The 18384-nt window shown below is 37.4% G+C and overlaps 3 protein-coding genes across 10 annotated transcripts; 1 reads left to right on the forward strand and 2 right to left on the reverse strand.

Moving 5' to 3' along the window:
- Positions 1–703: 703 nt before the first annotated feature.
- Positions 704–5757, forward strand: LOC120252841 (probable inactive purple acid phosphatase 1). The gene is made up of 13 exons (XM_039261024.1): positions 704–928; positions 1236–1416; positions 2506–2597; positions 2750–2816; positions 2902–3024; positions 3192–3284; positions 3470–3599; positions 3830–3911; positions 4044–4176; positions 4249–4454; positions 4532–4657; positions 4745–5054; positions 5132–5757. Exons 2-13 carry the CDS (start codon positions 1252–1254, stop codon positions 5435–5437), a joined length of 1833 nt encoding a protein of 610 aa, XP_039116958.1. The 5' UTR covers positions 704–928; positions 1236–1251; the 3' UTR covers positions 5438–5757.
- LOC120252839 (DNA topoisomerase 2-like) lies at positions 1424–13452 on the reverse strand. Of its 5 annotated transcripts, none has more exons than XR_005534149.1 (22): positions 12765–13452; positions 11964–12256; positions 11539–11876; positions 11238–11437; positions 10942–11151; positions 10748–10861; positions 10551–10661; positions 10295–10459; positions 10028–10213; positions 9787–9942; positions 9559–9692; positions 9302–9470; positions 9030–9218; positions 8772–8958; positions 8637–8686; positions 8113–8550; positions 7845–8013; positions 7687–7751; positions 7499–7592; positions 6739–7382; positions 6521–6622; positions 1424–2100 (listed from the first exon to the last, which is right to left on the reverse strand). XR_005534149.1 is itself a non-coding variant. In XM_039261020.1 (21 exons), the coding sequence occupies exons 1-20, from the start codon at positions 13395–13397 to the stop codon at positions 6748–6750; spliced, it is 4536 nt and encodes a 1511-aa protein (XP_039116954.1). In that variant the 5' UTR covers positions 13398–13452; the 3' UTR covers positions 6108–6618; positions 6739–6747. The 5 variants fall into 5 exon arrangements, 2 of the variants coding, with proteins under 2 accessions (XP_039116954.1, XP_039116952.1); XR_005534148.1 differs by lacking the exon at positions 1424–2100 and adding an exon at positions 3157–3274; XR_005534150.1 differs by lacking the exon at positions 1424–2100 and adding an exon at positions 3294–3311.
- Positions 13453–14404: 952 nt separating this feature from the next.
- On the reverse strand, positions 14405–18140 carry LOC120252837 (magnesium transporter MRS2-5). 4 transcript variants are annotated; one of them, XM_039261015.1, is made up of 7 exons: positions 17997–18140; positions 15838–16470; positions 15627–15697; positions 15370–15498; positions 14940–15281; positions 14805–14852; positions 14478–14708 (listed from the first exon to the last, which is right to left on the reverse strand). In XM_039261015.1, exons 2-7 carry the CDS (start codon positions 16271–16273, stop codon positions 14478–14480), a joined length of 1257 nt encoding a protein of 418 aa, XP_039116949.1. In that variant the 5' UTR covers positions 16274–16470; positions 17997–18140. The 4 variants fall into 4 exon arrangements, with proteins under 4 accessions (XP_039116950.1, XP_039116949.1, XP_039116951.1 ...); XM_039261017.1 differs by lacking the exon at positions 17997–18140 and adding an exon at positions 16839–17243; XM_039261014.1 differs by lacking the exon at positions 17997–18140 and adding an exon at positions 16750–17243.
- Between the last annotated feature and the right edge of the window lie 244 nt (positions 18141–18384).

Here is an 18384-nt window from a genome sequence, read left to right on the forward strand (position 1 = left end):
AAAAATGAAGTAAAATAAACATGTCCCAACTAAAAATGAAGTAAAATAAACATGTCTCAAGAATTGATATAAATGACAATACATGGGTGACCCTAATTACCCACTTTTACGATAAACATTAATGGTCACCAATCATGAGTGAGATTTTTAAAATCACATGGCCAACTTGATTTATTTCTATTCTTCAAACCATTATAATAATTTTAAATTGAATTTTTAGAAACTCTTTTTTATATATGAGAATTCAAAAAATGTTCTATTTTTACTGATTTTATATTTGTATAATTCCAATCATACCATTTATTATTTATTCTATTGATTGAACAGGTTGCCCTAAAAGTCTTCAATTTATGTATCACCCCCTCCACTTTTAAAAATAATTTCATTCCAATTTTAGAATATAAGATATGTATATATATATATATATATATATATAAGCTAACTTCTGGTCATATGATTATAATGGTAATTTCAACTGGGATACAAGACAAAGGAAAAATTATTAAAAAAAACAATTATTATTCTTATCTAGTGTTTCATAAAGTAATTATTTTGAAAAAAAAAATTGGTTAAATGCATTCAAATTAATTTCCAAAATATATATATATATATATATATATATATATATATATATATATATGCAAATACTTCAATCAATATGCAGTGATTTTGATTATTCTGATGAGAGTATATTCTTTTCAAAATTCCATCTTTTCTTTTCTGCCTTCTCCACATTTCTGACCTCAATTTTCTTGTGTTTCCATTTACTCCATTTTCTATGCTTTTGATTATTCAATTTGCTTTGAGTCAATAGATTCTTTGTTTTAAGATTTGTGAAGGTTGTTGACCTCCTTCAATCTTTATAGTTTATAATACATCACTAGCTGTTCTTGTTTTAGTTTCAGCACTCAACTCAGTGAAGGTGGCAGTGAGTTTTTCTTTTCTTTCTCTTCTTTCTTTTTATTGCCTTTTTTTTATTGTCTATTTGCTATTTGATTGGATTGCTTGAAATTTTGCTTTTCTGTTGTGCTGTTTTAAAATTCTGTTTTTTTTTAATTAAAAAGAAAAAAAAAATGACCATTGTTGAGGATTTCCCATGCAAATGAGTAGATGGAAATGGAATGGTTGTTGAGATAGTTTGATTTCTTTCATTTTGCTTTATATGTTGTTCTACTTTAAAGTTATATGCTTTTTTTTTGTCTCTTTGTAAACTTTGAATTTGATCATTGTTGCAGGTTTTGAAGCAGAATCATGGTGTTCTACTTATTGATTATCTTGGGCATCACCTCGAGCTTGTTCGGCTTCGGGGCATCCACCGGAGAGCAGCCACTTTCGAGGATTGCTATTCATCGAACTAAGTTCGCCGTTCATAGCTCTGCTTATGTGAAAGCTTCTCCATCTGTTCTTGGCTCGAAGGCACTCTTCGAAACATTGCTTGTTTGCTCTCACTTTACTTAGTTTGTTCATTTTGGTTTGAATCTTTTATGTGTTTTATTTGCCAGAAAAAGAAATCGACGCGATTATCAATTGAATGAAGTTTACTGAAAAAAGTATCCGCCTTTTCTTTTAGAATGTATTTTTTTTGGGGAAAGAGCTCAGAAAGAGCTAATTTTATTAGAAACAAAAGAGGTTTACAAAGAGATTAAAACAACCAAAAGAAGGAGGAAGAAGAAAGCTAGAGCAGCAAACCAGAAAAGAACAAAGATTACAAAAACTAAAACAAAAACTAGAATGTAAAGCCAAAATCAGAGAATAACTTCATTAACCATTGGGGCAAATCCCGGCCGGACAGGAAGAGATTGAGGTTGCAATTGATGGAGCCGACGCCAGCAAGAGCGAGAGCGGGTCCATTCCAACGACTAGGAATGGCCACCAAAGAGGGATTACCAGCAGCTTGGAGAAGATGAGAAGTATCCAAGATCGCAGGAGCAGCACGCCAAGAAACGGGATTGCTGACCACTGATAAGATCAGAGAAGTGTCAGGGTTGCAGTGGAGAATACGACGAATGTTCATCTGACGATCAATGGAGGCACGGACAGCAATCCCCAAAGCCATGATCCCAGCAACACTGCAAGACTCAGCAGGAAACAAGCCACAGCCTGCAAAATAGACAACATTAGAATGGTTGGAGACAAAGAAGCCCAGTTTACCTGTCTTAGAAATGTCGTTCCAGGTGTGAGCATAAAACAGGAATAGGCCATCTGCAGTGGAGAAATTATTCAGCAGAAGACGCTGGCCCAGAAGACCAGAGTTTTGCTGAGAGAAGTCTTTGACATGGGCAACAGCACGAAGAGCAATATTAGAGAAGTTTGGAGCAATGTTATGAATTCTTTTAGAATGTATTAGAGATGGATTGTTTTCTGAAAACATAAGCACTGAAACTTTACAAAATCTTAAATTGTGTTTACATTTTGGCTTTCTTTTAATTGATGGAGCATGATATTTAATCTATACATCGATGAAATAAGATGTGTTCAGATCAAAACTATCATTGTCGATTTCAGGGCGAAAATAAGGAGTGGGTAACATTGAACTTTGGTCATCCAAATCCATCAATTGATGATTGGATTGGAGTCTTCTCTCCGGCAAATTTTAGGTAGATATCTGAATTGTAATTGAACTAAATCCAAATGTAGAATAAATGCGAAGAATTTGTGTTTTATTTAGCATTTGAAGTTTATTCGGAATTCGGAATTCGTGTTACGCTTATGATCTCTGACTTTCTTGTTTGTTGTTTGTAAAATTCAGTGCTTCTGTTTGTGCACCAGAAAATGAAAAAGTATACCCGCCGACATTATGTACTTCTCCTATTAAGGTCGGAATTTCATGTTGTTCGGTAGTGAGTCTACGTCGACATTATTGTATCTTGAATTTGATTTGATTTCATGTTTATTTTGCAGTTTCAATATGCGAATTACAAAGACAATGGCTATAACAAAACCGGAACGGGATCGTTGAAGCTCCAACTGATCAATCAAAGAGAAGACTTTTCTTTTGGATTATTTTCCGGTGGTTTCTCAAATGTAAGAAATTCTTCAAACCAACATCTTCATTAGATAACATAAAGAACATTCAATTCCGATGATCAGGTTGTTGAATCACAGTCATTAACTTGAAGGAACTAGCACACAATCAGTAAAGAACAGTACCTGAATTAACATAGAAATTTATTGATCTTTTGCAAGGACAGCCAAAGCTGGTGGCTATCTCAAATACAGTAACTTTCGCTTACCCAAAAGCACCAGTTTATCCCCGGTTAGCGCAAAGAAAATCCTGGAATGAAGTAAGCTTCATTTTATCTGAACTTGTTCTGAAACAGACTAAATACATGAGTTTCTTGTATGGCCATTTGTTTACTTGTTTGTACATGTCTTGAAATGCAACTCAGTTTCTTTGTTATGCTTATGCTTACAAGTTATGCATTTCGTTATGAATTCTACATTTAATATACTACTACAATGATATCAGATGACGGTAACCTGGACGAGTGGATATAGTATTGATGAAGCTATTCCATTTGTTGAATGGGTTTCAAAAAAAGGAACACCAACGCATTCACCGGCGGGAACTTTGACTATCAGTCGGAACAGCATGTGCGGTAAGATTTTGATTCTTTTCTATAATTTTCTTATTGATCATATCTTTCCGTACCTTGTGACAAACTAGGCCTATCGGTTCCATTTCAAGCTCGCTTTTCCTTATTGAATCACATGACGAAGTTCTTCAATGTTTTTTAATCTATACCGTGATTTATTTACTTAAAGTTATTCAACTTCAGTAATGATAAAATGTCGAACAATGGTTAATTTCTACTTAAAACATTCACAGGTGCACCTGCGAGGACTGTAGGGTGGCGTGATCCTGGTTACATACATACAAGTTTTCTGAAGGACCTATGGCCAAATATGAAGTACATTACACTAGTTTATTTTTCATTAAACTTTTCTCTACAAAACGACGAACTATTACTTTCGAGTTCTCTTTATGATTGCAATTAGTTTCGACTTTCGATCACTAAACCTTTTAACAATCAATGTTGCAGGTATGCCTACAGGCTTGGTCACAAATTAAACAATGGTTCGTATGTCTGGAGTCGTTCGTATAGCTTTAGAGCTTCACCATTTCCCGGGCAAGAATCTTTGCAGCGTGTTATCGTTTTCGGTGACATGGGAAAGGTGAGAGATATCTTCTAATGAGATCTGCAAAATATCGAATTCTGCTCCTGAGGTGTTTTCTTTTTTAATCAGGCAGAAGCTGATGGTTCCAATGAGTTTAATGACTTTCAGCCTGCCTCTCTTAATACCACAAACCAGCTAATCAAGGACTTGGAAAACATCGATCTAGTTCTTCATATCGGAGATTTATGTTATGCAAATGGATACATATCACAGTGGGATCAATTCACTGCACAAATCGAACCCATTGCTTCAACTGTGCCTTATATGGTTGGAAGGTTAGTAGTATATAAACATATATTTCGATGTTCACATTAATCTTGCAAATAAAACTTTTGGAATACTAATCCTACAGTGGCAACCATGAGCGAGACTGGCCTGGGACAGGATCATTTTACGGGAATATGGATTCTGGAGGAGAATGCGGAGTTCTAGCAGAAACTATGTTTTATGTCCCAGCTGATAACAGAGCTAAGTTCTGGTATATAATGAAAGAGACAGATAGCACTACAATTGACTTTTATCGGCTCCGTCTTTAGAGTGATACATATAATGCTTTATTTCGCAGGTATAAGACGGATTATGGAATGTTTAGATTCTGTATAGCAGACACAGAGCATGATTGGAGGCCGGGGACCGAGCAATACAAATTCATTGAACATTGTCTAGCTTCTGTTGACAGAAGAAAGCAACCATGGCTCATCTTTCTCGCTCATCGAGTTCTTGGTTACTCTTCTGGTTCTTTTTACGGTATCAAAGGATCCTTTGAAGAGCCTATGGGAAGAGAGAGTCTTCAAGAACTTTGGCAGAAGTATAAAGTGGACATTGCATTCTATGGTCATGTACACAACTATGAAAGAACTTGTCCAGTGTACCAGGTAAAAAAAAAAAATTTAAAAAAATGAAAACTTAATTTCTTGGTTGGAAGTATGTTAATTGTTCAGATTGATTGCAGAATACGTGCATGCGCAATGCGTCCAATCTCTATACTGGACCATTTGCAGCGACGACACATGTTGTCGTCGGTGGTGGAGGAGCTAGTCTTGCTGAATTTACTAAGCTAAGGACTCACTGGAGTTATTTTCAGGACTTCGATTACGGTTTTGGTAAACTAACAACATTCAATCATTCGACTTTGTTGTTTGAGTACAAGAAAAGCAGTGATGGAAAGGTCTATGATCATTTCATCATAACTCGTGATTACCGCGACATTTTAGCATGTGCTTTTGATAGTTGTGAAAGAACTACGTTGGCTACTTGAACTCAGACTTGAGCAGAAAAATACAGAGTTTGTGATTGTGATTTGTTTGCTGGGCCTGAATTAACAGAGGCGTTTATAAAGTATATTTGTAATAGCATGTACAATGAGATTGGGCCTGAATAATGTCGGTTAAGTATTGTGTATTATGGTTGAAAAACATTATGCCTAAGTTATGAATTGAAAAACTAGGTAACATAAGTCATGCATTTAATTATTTAGTGTCCTCATTAATCAAATCAAAATTCAAAGAATGGGTAAGAGAGAGCATGAAAGTTGCCACTTTCTTACTTTTGGGTTAAATCCGGGCCGGGTTCGGACATAGAAATTCTGACAATCGGGCCTTTTTAACTCTAAAATTTAAAAACTCACAATCTTAAACCCACCTCTTTTAAGCCCAATCTTCTAAAAACTTAAAACATATATATTATTTTTTTATTTTTTCCATTAAGAGTAAGATTTTTATTATCGGGCCTTTTTAACTCTAAAATTTTAAAAACTCACAATCTTAAACCCACCTCTTTTAAGCCCAATCTTCTAAAAACTTAAAACATATATTATTTTTTTATTTTTTCCATAAGAGTAAGATTTTTATTTGATTTGAGTTGAGTTTTAAATTGCTGACAATGTTTTTTGCATTTAAAGTGAATTAATTTTTTTTTGTATAGTGAACTTAAATGTAGGTTATAGAATTCGGATAAATTTGGGCATCCGGACAACTCGGTTTTCAAATAAACCGGGTTTGGACAAGTTAAATTTGTCCGGATTTAAAACCGGGTCGGGTCTGGACAACAAATTATCTATTTATACTAGTAGTTGTCCAAACCCGGTTTTGTTCAGACCCGGATTTATGCCACCCCAACCTATCATTCTATACAAAGACCTTTTAAAGATAGCGGGAGCTATAACTAGTACAATGTCCACTAAATTCTCTATATCAAGGTGATGCTGAGCTTCCACCAAGTGTGTGTCTATTCATGAGAAACAAACACATACATTACCGAAAAGAAGAAATATGCTTTAATTGTACCATGGCATCAGGGACAGGGAACAAAGCTAAACAACAAGCAAGTAACAACCACCAACCTAAATTTTTGATGATGGTTACTTAATGGTCCACCGCCTCCATCTCTTCTCAAAAGCCAATGACTTTGTCAGCTTCAAAGGCCCCATGTGTCCTACACCTAGCTGAAACCACATGATAAGATCAACAGACGAAGAAATCCAAAGCCCACGCTACTACAGATGTTTAGAATTTAATAAAACTGAATAGAACAAGCACAGGCAAACAGCACATGACTTACAGATAGTGTTTAAAAATCATCTTCCTCAAAGTCTGAGTCATCAGTGATGGGGCCATCATCATCCTCTTGTTCCATTTCTGAATCACTTTCCACATATGTGGCTTTCTTTACAGTCCTGTTCCCTCTTCTTGGACGTGCAGCAATCATTATTGGTTCATCTGAAGGACTAGAATTAGATACTAATGAGCTGCTGGAATCATCATTGCTGCCAAGTGAGGATTTCCCCAACACTGAACCACTCTTCTTGTTGAACGGGGATGCCCTGATCTTCCTCACTTTCTTCTCCGGTGAGCTATTAGCTTGCTGTTCCACAGGCTTCAGCACTTCGGTGATAAGTTTTTGGCTCAAAACTTGCTGTTTCTGCTTGTTGTTTTTAGTTGCTGCACCTCTTTTTCTATCTGTCGTTGTGGTGGTGGTGGTGTCTGCCTTTCTTCTTCCAGTTTTCTTTCCTTTAGGGATCTCCACCACCTCAAATTCCTCATCCCCGTCTTCATTATCATCCTCCGGGAAATTTGACATGTAATCTTCTCGAGGTTCATCGTCATTGTCCGAGATGTCAGTGATGGCGATAGACGATAATGCCTTTGCAGCAGCTGCTCTTTTGCTCGGTTCCTTCTTTGCTAGCACCTCCTCAACATCCATAGCTGGAATAATCAAAAGAGACTTTTGGTTTGCTTGGGAAGAGTCATGAGCTCGGAAAAGCCGAAAATTTCTCAATAACACTTATTGAATTTAAGGCATATGCTTAAACTAAAAGTACCATTTTCATGAGCAGATGAACTGAGGCTTTGTGCGTGCAGTCGGTCTCGAAGTGCGAGTATCTCATCGTCGTCATCGCTTCCATTATCAACCGTCTGCCAAGTAAGAAACAGATGATCAGATGCAATTAACTACAAGTAGATGCTTCAGTTTATAAAGTTCTTTAGATGCCAGGCAAATCAAACATACTTTCTTGGAAGTAGCCTTCTTTGCACCCCCTCTAGGCTTAGGTTTGATGGCTTCAGTAGCGTTGTCTGAAAGGAATGAAGAGAGATAGCCTCAGCTAAGAAAACAATTATAGAAATCAAGTTGTTAATGAGAGAAGAAAAGCAGACAGAAGTTCATACTAGCATCAGTCTGAGCAGTCACTGGAACAACAGGGGGAGGTTTGGCAGTGTTGGTCTTTCTTGGTCGTTTGGGCCCGTTCTTGGAAGCTGCCGCAGCTTTGCTATTCAAGCCCTTCTTTCTCATCTCGTTCTTCACTTGCTCAGCTTCAGCATCAAGTTTATCTTGTTCCTGTGTCATAAGAGCAACAAATTAAAACTACCTCAGCCAATGCCCACAAATGGAGATTGGAGAAGACTAAAGAGATTTCAACGAATAATATACACATACATCGAGCATTCCTTCAAAAGCTTCAAGGTCCTTCGACCACAAAGACATCACAGTGGCACTTTTCAAATCTTCAACATCAGCCTCCAGTTTGTTTTTACTAGCAATCAACTCCTGAACCTTCTCTAGAGTGAGGGTTCCAATTGCCATGGATAGAAGGTAGTCATAGTCACTTGCTCTCACACTTCCTCTAACAATCTCTGGACTATCTTCCGAAGACTCTTCATTTTCTTCTGAATCAGCCATAGCTCCAGCAACTGCAGCCTCAATTCCTTTGTTTTCCTTCCTTATAGGAGTGAATCCTTTTTCCCTGAGCTCAATCAACAAGTCTGCTTTTTTCCTATTGCTCACAATTATCTCGTTTCTAATAACACCAAGGATGAACCTGACTTTGTTATCTAACTTCATCAGTTCGAATTCAAGGCTGTCCAATAATTTTTTCTACACAGAATATGAAGGCATTGTTGTCAGTGTTAATGTTCTTCCATGCATGACTCTGAGGATATGAAACAGTTCAGAAAACTCACCTTTCTTTTCTCATAAAATTCAAGCCTCAAACTGAAAAATTCCTCAAGAACTGCAAAGGAATTGGAGAATAATTAGTTACCAATAACCACCTTTGATAGTGACACGTACATGTCATTAATGGCTTGTTGACTTACTTTGCTCAGGTGTATCATACTTTTTAATAACCCCACTTGGATCAAAAAGGTGCATATTGCTGGTACTGATGGTTGTAGTAAGCTTGAACTTCTTCTCCAGCCCTTCCTGTCTGGCAATGTTCATGTTCTCCTCGGACAAAATAACCTCAAAATGTACTGTTGTGTCATCGTTGTGCTCTCTGTAATCCTGTTAAAAGATGGAAACATAAGTACTCGACAAGGAGTGAAATTTTACTTCTCCCATTTTGTTCAGTGTACCTGGATAAATGGTTCCTTGCTTTTCTCATTCCCAGTCATCAATGACTCAAGAAATTCCTTATAATCTTGTGTCCATCTACGTATTGGCAGTTCCAAGATTCTGAGCGTGTTGTTGTCGATTTCTTCCACAATACCAGTGATGGTGTAGGTGACACCAGCCACCTTTGATGCCGATTTCTCAATCCGGCCCTGAATGTTCCAGCAATCAAGTTAGTTGTCCTGACACTGTCAGAGAGAAAATTCAACTGAAAAGAGAAATATATTTAACTGACCTTAAATCCTCTATACCATGGGTCCATAGGCTGCATTTCCTCGCCATTTAACAACCGTTTTACATTTGCAACTATGTCTCTCGGATTATAATTAGGAATGTAAGAACTCCAGCCAGTTCCAATCCCCTCACTTCCATTTACAAGAACCATAGGTATGATGGGCATGTACCTGTAAATGACCAGAATCAATGTATAATACTCTACTTATTTCACGATCCACACCTGCTACAAAGCAAAAATGAGACTCAAAAAATTACCAGGTTGGCTCAATGATCTGCCCGTCTTCAGACAAATAGTTCAGAAGAGCATCATCATCCTTTGGAAACAGAAACCGGGTCACTGGGGACAAACAAGTGAAGATATATCTTGCACTTGCATGATCTTTGCCACCCTGCACATTACAGTGAAAAACGCAAAATATAAACTAAATCCATAAAAGCTCCTAAATCCATAGGGGGATGAGTTGATGGCAGTGAGTATCTCACTTGATGTCTGGTGCCAAACTGTCCGTTGGGTTGCAAAAGGTTAATATTGTTACTGCCCACAAAATCCTGGGCCATTCCTATTATAGTGCTGGCAAGACTCTGCTCGCCGTGATGGTAGGCAGATTTCTCAGAAACATAGCCCGAGAATTGAGCCACCTGAGAAGAAATAGATAAACATCATGATGGATATACGTTCTCACAAATAAGCATACAACTTATCAATTAGAACTAAGAAACACACCTTAAGTTCTTTGATTAGTGGTCTCTTGAAAGAGCAGTACAAGATCTTCCTTTGGCCTGGCTTGAGGCCATCAACCATGGACGGTATTGACCTTTGAAGATCAGCCATGGAGAACAATACCAGCTCCTTGTTAACAAAATCACTGTACTTGATGAGCTTCACACTTTGATCAAGGTAAGTTCCTGGCTGCAGTTACCAATGGCTATTAAATTAGGAAAAATTATCTGTCAAGGACAATTGCATGGCCAAAAAATTTTTGGCATTTACCTCAAACTGGCGGAGCCAGTTTTTTCTAGCCTCAATCTTCTTCTTACTGAATGCCAATTCAATGGCATCTCCATCTTGCTCATCCACCCACAAGAAATCCTTCTGGTGCTTCCCAAGATCACTGAAGTATTCCTTTCCTTCTTTTGATGTGCTCGTACCCAACCCCTACTCAGCAATTGTCTCAAGTAAATTATTGACCCATCCCAGCAACAAATAAAATTCAAATGAGTTTTTACTCTTATTAAGCTGATCAAACCTTATAATACTTAATGGTCCAGCCATTTGCATTTCCTTCTATGCTCTTCTTCCATGCTTCATATTCAGGCATGGTGTAAAAGGCCAATACCCTACCATTGCGGTGAGTTGCCTAGGAAGTTATTCAATTAAGGGTATCAGAACAGATACATAGGTGATAAATAGCTCTTCGCAGAGCATCAGAAGCAGAATACATACCTTTACAATCGGTGTGATAAACTCAAGCATGAACGAGGGGATTTTCAGCAAGGATGGCCAGAATGAATGGATGAAATTGATCAGGAGACCCTTGATATGGGATCCATCATGATCCTGAATGTATACATATAGAGAGAGGATATATTAGCATTGTAAACACAGGAAGTTATATTAGCATGGCTTCAAAACCAAACCTGATCAGTCATTATCATGAGATGCCCATATCTTAAACCATTAACACTTTCATACTGCTTCCCATGCTGCAGTCCAAGAGCCCGTTTCAGGCTCTGGATTTCTTGATTTTCCATTATCTGTTTGTGACTTGCTTCTCTCACATTCAGCAGCTTACCCCTCAGAGGGAACACACCATAGTGGTTCCTGCCTACTACGGAAATACCTGCCATCTGTTCACCAGACAAGAATAACATCCCTTAATTGAGGTGCAAAATCACAATTTCATACTAATTTTGGCAATTAACAAGTTGCTCACCGCAAGTGCTTTGGCTGAATCTCCCTCAGTCAAGACCAGAGTGCATTTGTGAGAGTTACTTGAACCTGCTTCATTAGCATCCTCGAGTTTGGGAATGCCTGTGATCCTCTGCTTCTTTGTTCCATCGGTCTTCTTCAGTTCTTTGCTCTGCTTCATATCAGCCCAAGAGAGGACATTGTCTAAAACTCCAGATTTAGCCACTGCAGCACAGCAAGGGTTGTAAAACAATACTACCTCCTAAAACATGGTTTCACATAATAATGAGAAGTGCACTAAGAATATATATATCTGAAACACTAACCCTTTTTAAGGAACTCCTCTGAAAGCTCACATTTAGATCCAAAGCTTCCTTGGCGAGTAGTTAAGTTCTCTTTAGTCTGAGAGTCAAAAGCAGGATTGTCGACGAGTGCATTGACAAAGACCCACAGATGGTTTTTGACATATTGGGCCTTAAGAGCCACATTCTTATTCTTCTTCTTTGCTGAATTGATCACATAGCCAGTGATCTGATTGGTGACATAATCCACATGACTACCACCTTTTGTAGTTGCAATAGCATTTACAAAACTCACCTGTTGGAAATGCCCATCACTAAGACTAACACATACCTCCCACCTTTCATTCACTCTCTCCATTATCCTGTTAGCAGTAAGTAAATGTTAGATTGCAAGCCACAAAAGCGAGCTAAAAATAACACTGAAATACTTAAAAGAACTGTCATGAAACCTTGGTAGGGGCTCAGCCCTGAATTTGGAAGCACTTTGGAGGTATAAGTTGACATAATCAGCGAAAGACTTCACAGGCACTCTTTTCCCATTCAATTCTACCTTGACAGTTTTGCCAAGAGCTCCTGCTAGATCAACAACTCTTCTCCTCATCAATGCCACAACATCATCTTCAAGCATTGTCATATTGAATTTGGCCAGGTCCGGCTTGAACGTGACTTTAGTCCAATTCTCTCCATCCTTGCACTTGGTAATGTTTGGTACTGACTTTTTGCTCATGTTATCAGAGAAAACCTATATACAAGTAATCAAAATACACAGATTAAATAACTTAAGATCTATGATTAAGAGCACACAAAGGAAACAATCCTCCACTGCACATGAAGCACATGATGAGTGTAGACTAACTTAGATCATTGCATTTTCCCAAAATTCTACAGCGGATGCTAACATAATGTATATTTGCCCTCGAAGATTTATGCATTGTTTAATTTGGAAGATTCACATAAACAATCACAGAAGATTATCTAAACCCATGATAAGAGCTGATCAAGTAAACTAGAAAAAGTTCAGCAAAATGATTCCATTGCACGACAACCATTTCAGATGACAGATAGACCTATTCTGAGATGATGAAATGCAATAAACCCTTTAAAAAATCCCAAATGGGGGCCTAATTCACACTCTTAAGCTAACAAATTTCTTGCCTGGAAATGGAGCGAAATTGCAATTCCCAACAAAATGATGATCCCCAATAACCTAACCAACAAAGGGAAACATCAATAGCGGAAGATTTTAATACCTGCTTGTACTTCTTCTGCCGCTTCCCATCAGCAGTCTCAATCACAAACTCCGTGGAGAAGATGTTCGTCAGCTTCGCCCCGTACCCATTCCTCCCTCCAGTGGTTTTCTTTACATTGTCATTGTAGTTGCTACTCGTTAGCAAGTGCCCAAAAATCATCTCAGGCACATAAACCCCAACATCAGCATGGATCTCGATGGGAACACCATCGCCATTGTTGTAGATGCTAATGCGGTTAGCCTGGGGATCAATCTCAACGCGCAAACAGTCCATGGAGGGGTCTCGCTGCTTATTATCAGCAGCATTGACAAGGATCTCATCAAAGATCTTGTAGAGGCCGGGAACGAAGGTCACCTTTCGGTGAACCATGGTTTCTTTATCATCACCAGCCGGAGCTGTTAGATCCTCCGCTGCATCGACAGTGATCTTTGGTTTCTCAAACACCCAGAGATCCTGGGTGTGCTTCTCAATGGAGCCAATATAGGTGTCAGGACGGAGGAGGATGTGCTCCAGCTGCGTCACCTTCTGGTACGTCTCCTCGATCGTCGTCTTGCCAGCGGCGGCTCCATCTCCGGCGACGGCGGCGTTGTGGGCGGAGCTAGACTGGAGGGGTAGCTTCTTCTCGACGGGCATGGCGAGAGAGAGATGGTGAGCAGTGACACTGAGATCGTGTCTGAGAATGCTTTGAATTTGGGGATTTTGGGAAGAGGGTTTGAGCGAGGGATTGGTTTTATAGGGGAAGAAAGGCAACGGTCAGTGATTTGAAATTTGAATAACAAATAAGGTGTTTAAAATGGAGGGTCAGGATTGAGAGAGAAGGAATCCATCCGATGGTTGATATAAATTGGGATCACGACAGTATGTGGATTTACTTTCCGCCGTATTTAATTAAAGTAAATAAATCATAAATTTATTGAAAAAGACGAAAACTGAAATAAACAAACATGTAAAAAAAATGAAAAAACACGAACAAAGAGCAAAGATGCAATACGAAGTATACCATAATAACAAAATAAATAGTAAAAATAAAAGTAAAATAAAGATGGTTGAGAAGGTGAAATTTTCACCCTTTGATATTCGAGACCTCCTCAAGCTAGCAAAGGGAGTCGATCACTCATGAATAATGGGTGGGATCGGGGGGGCAGTCTAATCATTTGTTCTCTGACTCTGGAAAATAGGAGATCTCTTGAGCTTCTGAATTAAATCATTTTGAACGTACTGATTTGGGCCTCTAGTTCCAAAAATCCAAGCAAGTAACATATGAATAATTTTGACAATTATACAATGAGAGGCGATGTAAATTGAAAATGCGATTGGTTTTATAAAAAGAATTGTTTGTTTGTGGGAATCTATGATGGAAATGAAATAAATGTTGAGATAAACTGAATGATTAACTCGTTTCTTGTTTGAGATTTAATTATTGTTTGTCACAATAATTTTTATAAATAATTACCATTATGGTTTTCAGAGATTGAAAGTAATTAACTCACATATACTATTATTAACATTATCATTAACAAAGCTTTGTGTTTCAAGAACAACTCAAACCCTGAATCAATAAAAAAATCATCTGAAATTGTAATTTATTACTGAATAAATGTTTGGTGTTTGAATTAAGATCACCATCCAAGAATACACCATTCAAAAATTTCAGAAAAATTAAATAACTAATGAACATTGGAGTAAATATACAAAATGCATAAACAAAATGAATCACAAGGGCAGTAATCTCTTGTGCTTGAAGTACAACAAGAAAAACAAGTATGCAACTGCACAGCAGATACTTGAATATATCACAACCGAATTGAAGTTGGATGGATTATCGAAGACAGAATCCACAAAGTTCATCCCAAAAACACCGGTCACAACAGCGAAGATTGTGACGAAAAATGTCGCAGCTGTGAGGAGTAACTCAAATTGAATCAGCTGGTTCTGAACATTGTTCTGTTAAATTTATTAGACAGAGAAAAGAAGTTCAGGCTTTCGTCATATTAATGATCTCCGAAGAAGATACAATAATACATCATCAAATGATCTCACCAGTTTGATGTTTATAAAATCCTCGGTGTCATCTATGTACTCTTTTAGCTGCGACACAGATCAAAAACCAAATTAGAGGAACATAGAACTTGAAAAATTGGAAATTCATAGTTCAATCACAGGTAGAAGACTCACAGATAATAATTTGCTTAATGTGTAATCCATGACGACAAAATATGCTTCGAGTAACATCTCCAGCTCTTCTACATTCCACCTTCTGTTGGAAGAAGAACGGGAAGCGGAGCTATCATGCTTGCTTAAGCTCATAATTGCACTGCTCCAAGCTTTTCCTGATTCTCCGATGCTCGAACCAGTTGGTGAACAAGGCAGAGATCTGGAGACAGCATCTTCGGTTGAGAGATTGTTTACATACTGTTCCGTGGCAAAATATGTTTCCATCCTCGCTTTCTTTTCAGTTAGGTACATCTCAGCCATGTCTCCATCATCATCCATGAGTTGTTCTATTTCATCTCGCACCTGAAATATTGGCCTGGTGGCTATAATCTTCAATTTCAATAGTTGTGAAAGAAACAGAGGGCTAATGAGACGTGAGTGATGAACACACCTTTTGAACTCTATGAGTCAGTGCAAGAAGATCACTTTTCAGCCTACGAACATGTTCAAGATTAACAGTGCTTATGGACGATGCTAATTCCTCTAGCACGGGGTATATTTCAAGTTCCAATCCAGTGACCTGTTACATTTCAGGTTAAATGCAAAGTTGTGAACTTCGCGAGTAAAGATTATAATGTATCACAGTAAAAAAAACAGACAAAATGGCACGCTCTTTTAAAGATAACCTATGAGACTATTAAGACATACCTGAGAATCAAGTGATGAAGAAGCTAACTCCAAAGCAAGCTCCAAAGCTTTGAATTCAAAAGGCAAGTCATCTTGAAGCCACAAGCATATACCACAAAAGAGAGGAATACAGGTATCAGTTGACAAATAACAACAATGTGGACAATATAGGATTATTCACATCTTCAATAATTCCTCACACTAGAAATTAAGAAATGGAATATATTGATACCATTTTGATCTTTCACTGTCTGAAGCCGTTGGCAAAGTTCCGATTCATATTGCAGCACACAACTATCAATTGATTTCAAGAGGAAAACATCATCTGCCATGATTATGCACCGAACCTTCTCAAGGCTGACAACAATGGCTTTCTCACGGCCTAATATTGTGGAAGGGTACACAAATAGCGGATCTAAGAGCCTCAGGTCTCTGGCAGGAAGCCCACAACGCTTCAAGAGAGTGGCCTTATCAAGCACTAGAGTCTGTGATTTTCCATTTTTATCTATTTGTACCCACGAGCGACTACCAAGACCTCTTTTTTTCACACCTGATGTTCCAAATCCATGGAGTAAAGGAATGCTGACCCCATCTAACTCAGCGCCTTCTTGGAATGAGACTCGTCTATGAATGCCAGATAAAAGCAAAGTAGAGTTCTGATCTTTCATTGGGCTTATGTCTCTTGTAACAATCAGCCTGTAGTATCTTAAAACCTACACAATAGCTTCAATGCCCCAGCACTCATGCCAGATTTATCAATTGAATTTTGAACAAGAGTATCAAGGCAACATCAGAGTCTCCGTAACCAAGGATCTAAACTAAAGTTCAGGGAACAAAATAAGAATTTAAAGACTGGCATCAGAATCTGCAGCACATAAGAAACATCATGCTGAATTTTCAGCATTCCATGAATGTAAAGAAAACCAAGATCCAGTGACAATAAAGAAAATATATGTATATACAACTCATAAACTTTCTGCATCAGGCAAATAAAAAAGTTTTGCAGCAATCGCTTGCATCCTTTTACATTCCAGCAAGCATATTTCACAAAAGAACAAGCCTAAATCAATTAAATTTGCTGGACAAAATGGTTGAACAAATAAAAAATAATAATAATAATAATAATAACAACAGCCCAAAATACCAGATCCTGGCATGGAAAAAAGAAGAACCCTACTACAACTTGGCAACCATGCACAGTAGAGCAGATAAGGAAGAAGAGAAAAGCAGCACCTAAGATCCACTATGATGGACCTTATCCACCTTCCAAGAAGTTACAACACAAAGGAATGAAACCTCAACAACCATTAGTAAGTTCACCAAAATATTTTCTCATTGTGATGTTGAGAGAAGTCCTTTCAACAATCATTCTTGTTTATTTGTCTTTTTTTTTTTTCAACATTAATCTGTTTGTCTCTGAGAAATTCACATACAAGATATTCTCTAGTCAAATTTCCCCTCCCCCCTCAACTGGAATTTTCAAAGATGCATAAGCAAATGATAATGAAAGTTGAAGTCACACAAGTAAATAAAATACTTTCAAGGATATAAGTGTAAAAAAACATGTGTCTTAATTGATCTTTTGGCATGGCTTGTGGTGGGTGGGCAATGGGCATCATCACATGAAGACACCCTTTGGAAGGGTGCCTTCAATGATTTTTATGTGGGGAATAGGAATTATTGAATTGATGTCAGCACTATCATCAGTTGTCATTTTCTCACATTTCTCTAAGAAAAATTATAAAACAAGGAGTAATCAAGTGTCAATTGATTGGGATTATGGTAGCAATTTACTCATTCTCTTGTGTATCACACTTGTCAAATGACTAAGATAATCCATTTCAGAGATGTCTTATTCCAGAATAAAGTTCTTATTCCAAGAATACTTATTTCCAACACAAACATTCATTAATTCATTCCCATCTCCAGCCAGAAAGTTTCCCTAATTTGAGTATAAGCTAATCAAGGTACAATTGTATTACTAATATAATTAGGATTAAAGCCTCAAAATTTGGGGTAAAATGATCCTTAGAGTGAATAAATTCTTAAAATTCCTCCTGCTCCGGCTACTCCATATTAAAAATTAAATTTTTTTCATAAAAAAATTGTGAAATAAAATGACTAAAAGTAAAAAAAATTGGGACTTTTATCTTTTTCATACAAGTTTATTATCAAAGGATGAGAAACAGCAAAATAACAGCAATGCAAATTGGAAAAACAAACCATTGCTATGAGAATGAGATGACAAGCAGTTAAATTTATCTAATTTTTTGAAAACTATAAAAAGTTAAATAGAGGATAAAAGAGGATCTCAAAACAAATGAAGAGAAAATTCACAGATGAAAAGAAAACTAGATCTAGTTTGATCTACTTTGTGAAAGGATTACTGACCTAGATCATCAACCATAGTGAAGGAATCCGTGAGAACGAGCAGGGTTAACAATGGAGGAGATCAATGCCGGCACATCACCGGCGGAGACGTTGATTGAAGATGGGATTGAGGACGCGGAGCGGGCCAGGCGTTGAGGGGGAAGAGCAAAGGTAGAATTTTTAATTTTTAATTTTTGCTTGGGTTTTTGGAGTTATCCCAATTTTTTTAGGGGTAATTTAGTCATTTTGATTTAGAAAGAAAGGACAAATTTTGTACTTATTTTCAAATAAATCCCTAAAAATATTTGAGAGATGAAAATTCAACAAAATCAAATATAAATCATGTAAAAAAATAATAACCATTATCTTAGTTTCAAAAAATAAATAGGGCATAGAAATATGAGTTTAT

The sequence above is a fragment of the Dioscorea cayenensis genome, chromosome 24, assembly GCF_009730915.1.
Source record: "Dioscorea cayenensis subsp. rotundata cultivar TDr96_F1 chromosome 24, TDr96_F1_v2_PseudoChromosome.rev07_lg8_w22 25.fasta, whole genome shotgun sequence".
Lineage (NCBI taxonomy): Eukaryota > Viridiplantae > Streptophyta > Magnoliopsida > Dioscoreales > Dioscoreaceae > Dioscorea > Dioscorea cayenensis.

Excerpts from the sequence above, each read along its gene's own strand:
- LOC120252839 (XM_039261020.1), bottom strand. The coding sequence starts at position 13,397 with ATGCCCGTCGAGAAGAAGCTACCCCTCCAGTCTAGCTCCGCCCACAAC. Across the intron at positions 11,877-11,963 it reads AGGGCTGAGCCCCTACCAAG|GATAATGGAGAGAGTGAATG; the intron begins GTTTCATGACAG and ends TACTGCTAACAG. Across the intron at positions 10,862-10,941 it reads TCATGATAATGACTGATCAG|GATCATGATGGATCCCATAT; the intron begins GTTTGGTTTTGA and ends GTATACATTCAG.
- LOC120252841 (XM_039261024.1), top strand. The coding sequence starts at position 1,252 with ATGGTGTTCTACTTATTGATTATCTTGGGCATCACCTCGAGCTTGTTC. Across the intron at positions 3,025-3,191 it reads TTTCCGGTGGTTTCTCAAAT|CCAAAGCTGGTGGCTATCTC; the intron begins GTAAGAAATTCT and ends TTGCAAGGACAG. Across the intron at positions 3,912-4,043 it reads GACCTATGGCCAAATATGAA|GTATGCCTACAGGCTTGGTC; the intron begins GTACATTACACT and ends TCAATGTTGCAG.
- LOC120252837 (XM_039261016.1), bottom strand. The coding sequence starts at position 16,273 with ATGAAAGATCAGAACTCTACTTTGCTTTTATCTGGCATTCATAGACGA. Across the intron at positions 15,282-15,369 it reads TGACTCATAGAGTTCAAAAG|GTGCGAGATGAAATAGAACA; the intron begins GTGTGTTCATCA and ends CCAATATTTCAG. Across the intron at positions 14,709-14,804 it reads ATTTTATAAACATCAAACTG|AACAATGTTCAGAACCAGCT; the intron begins GTGAGATCATTT and ends TAAATTTAACAG.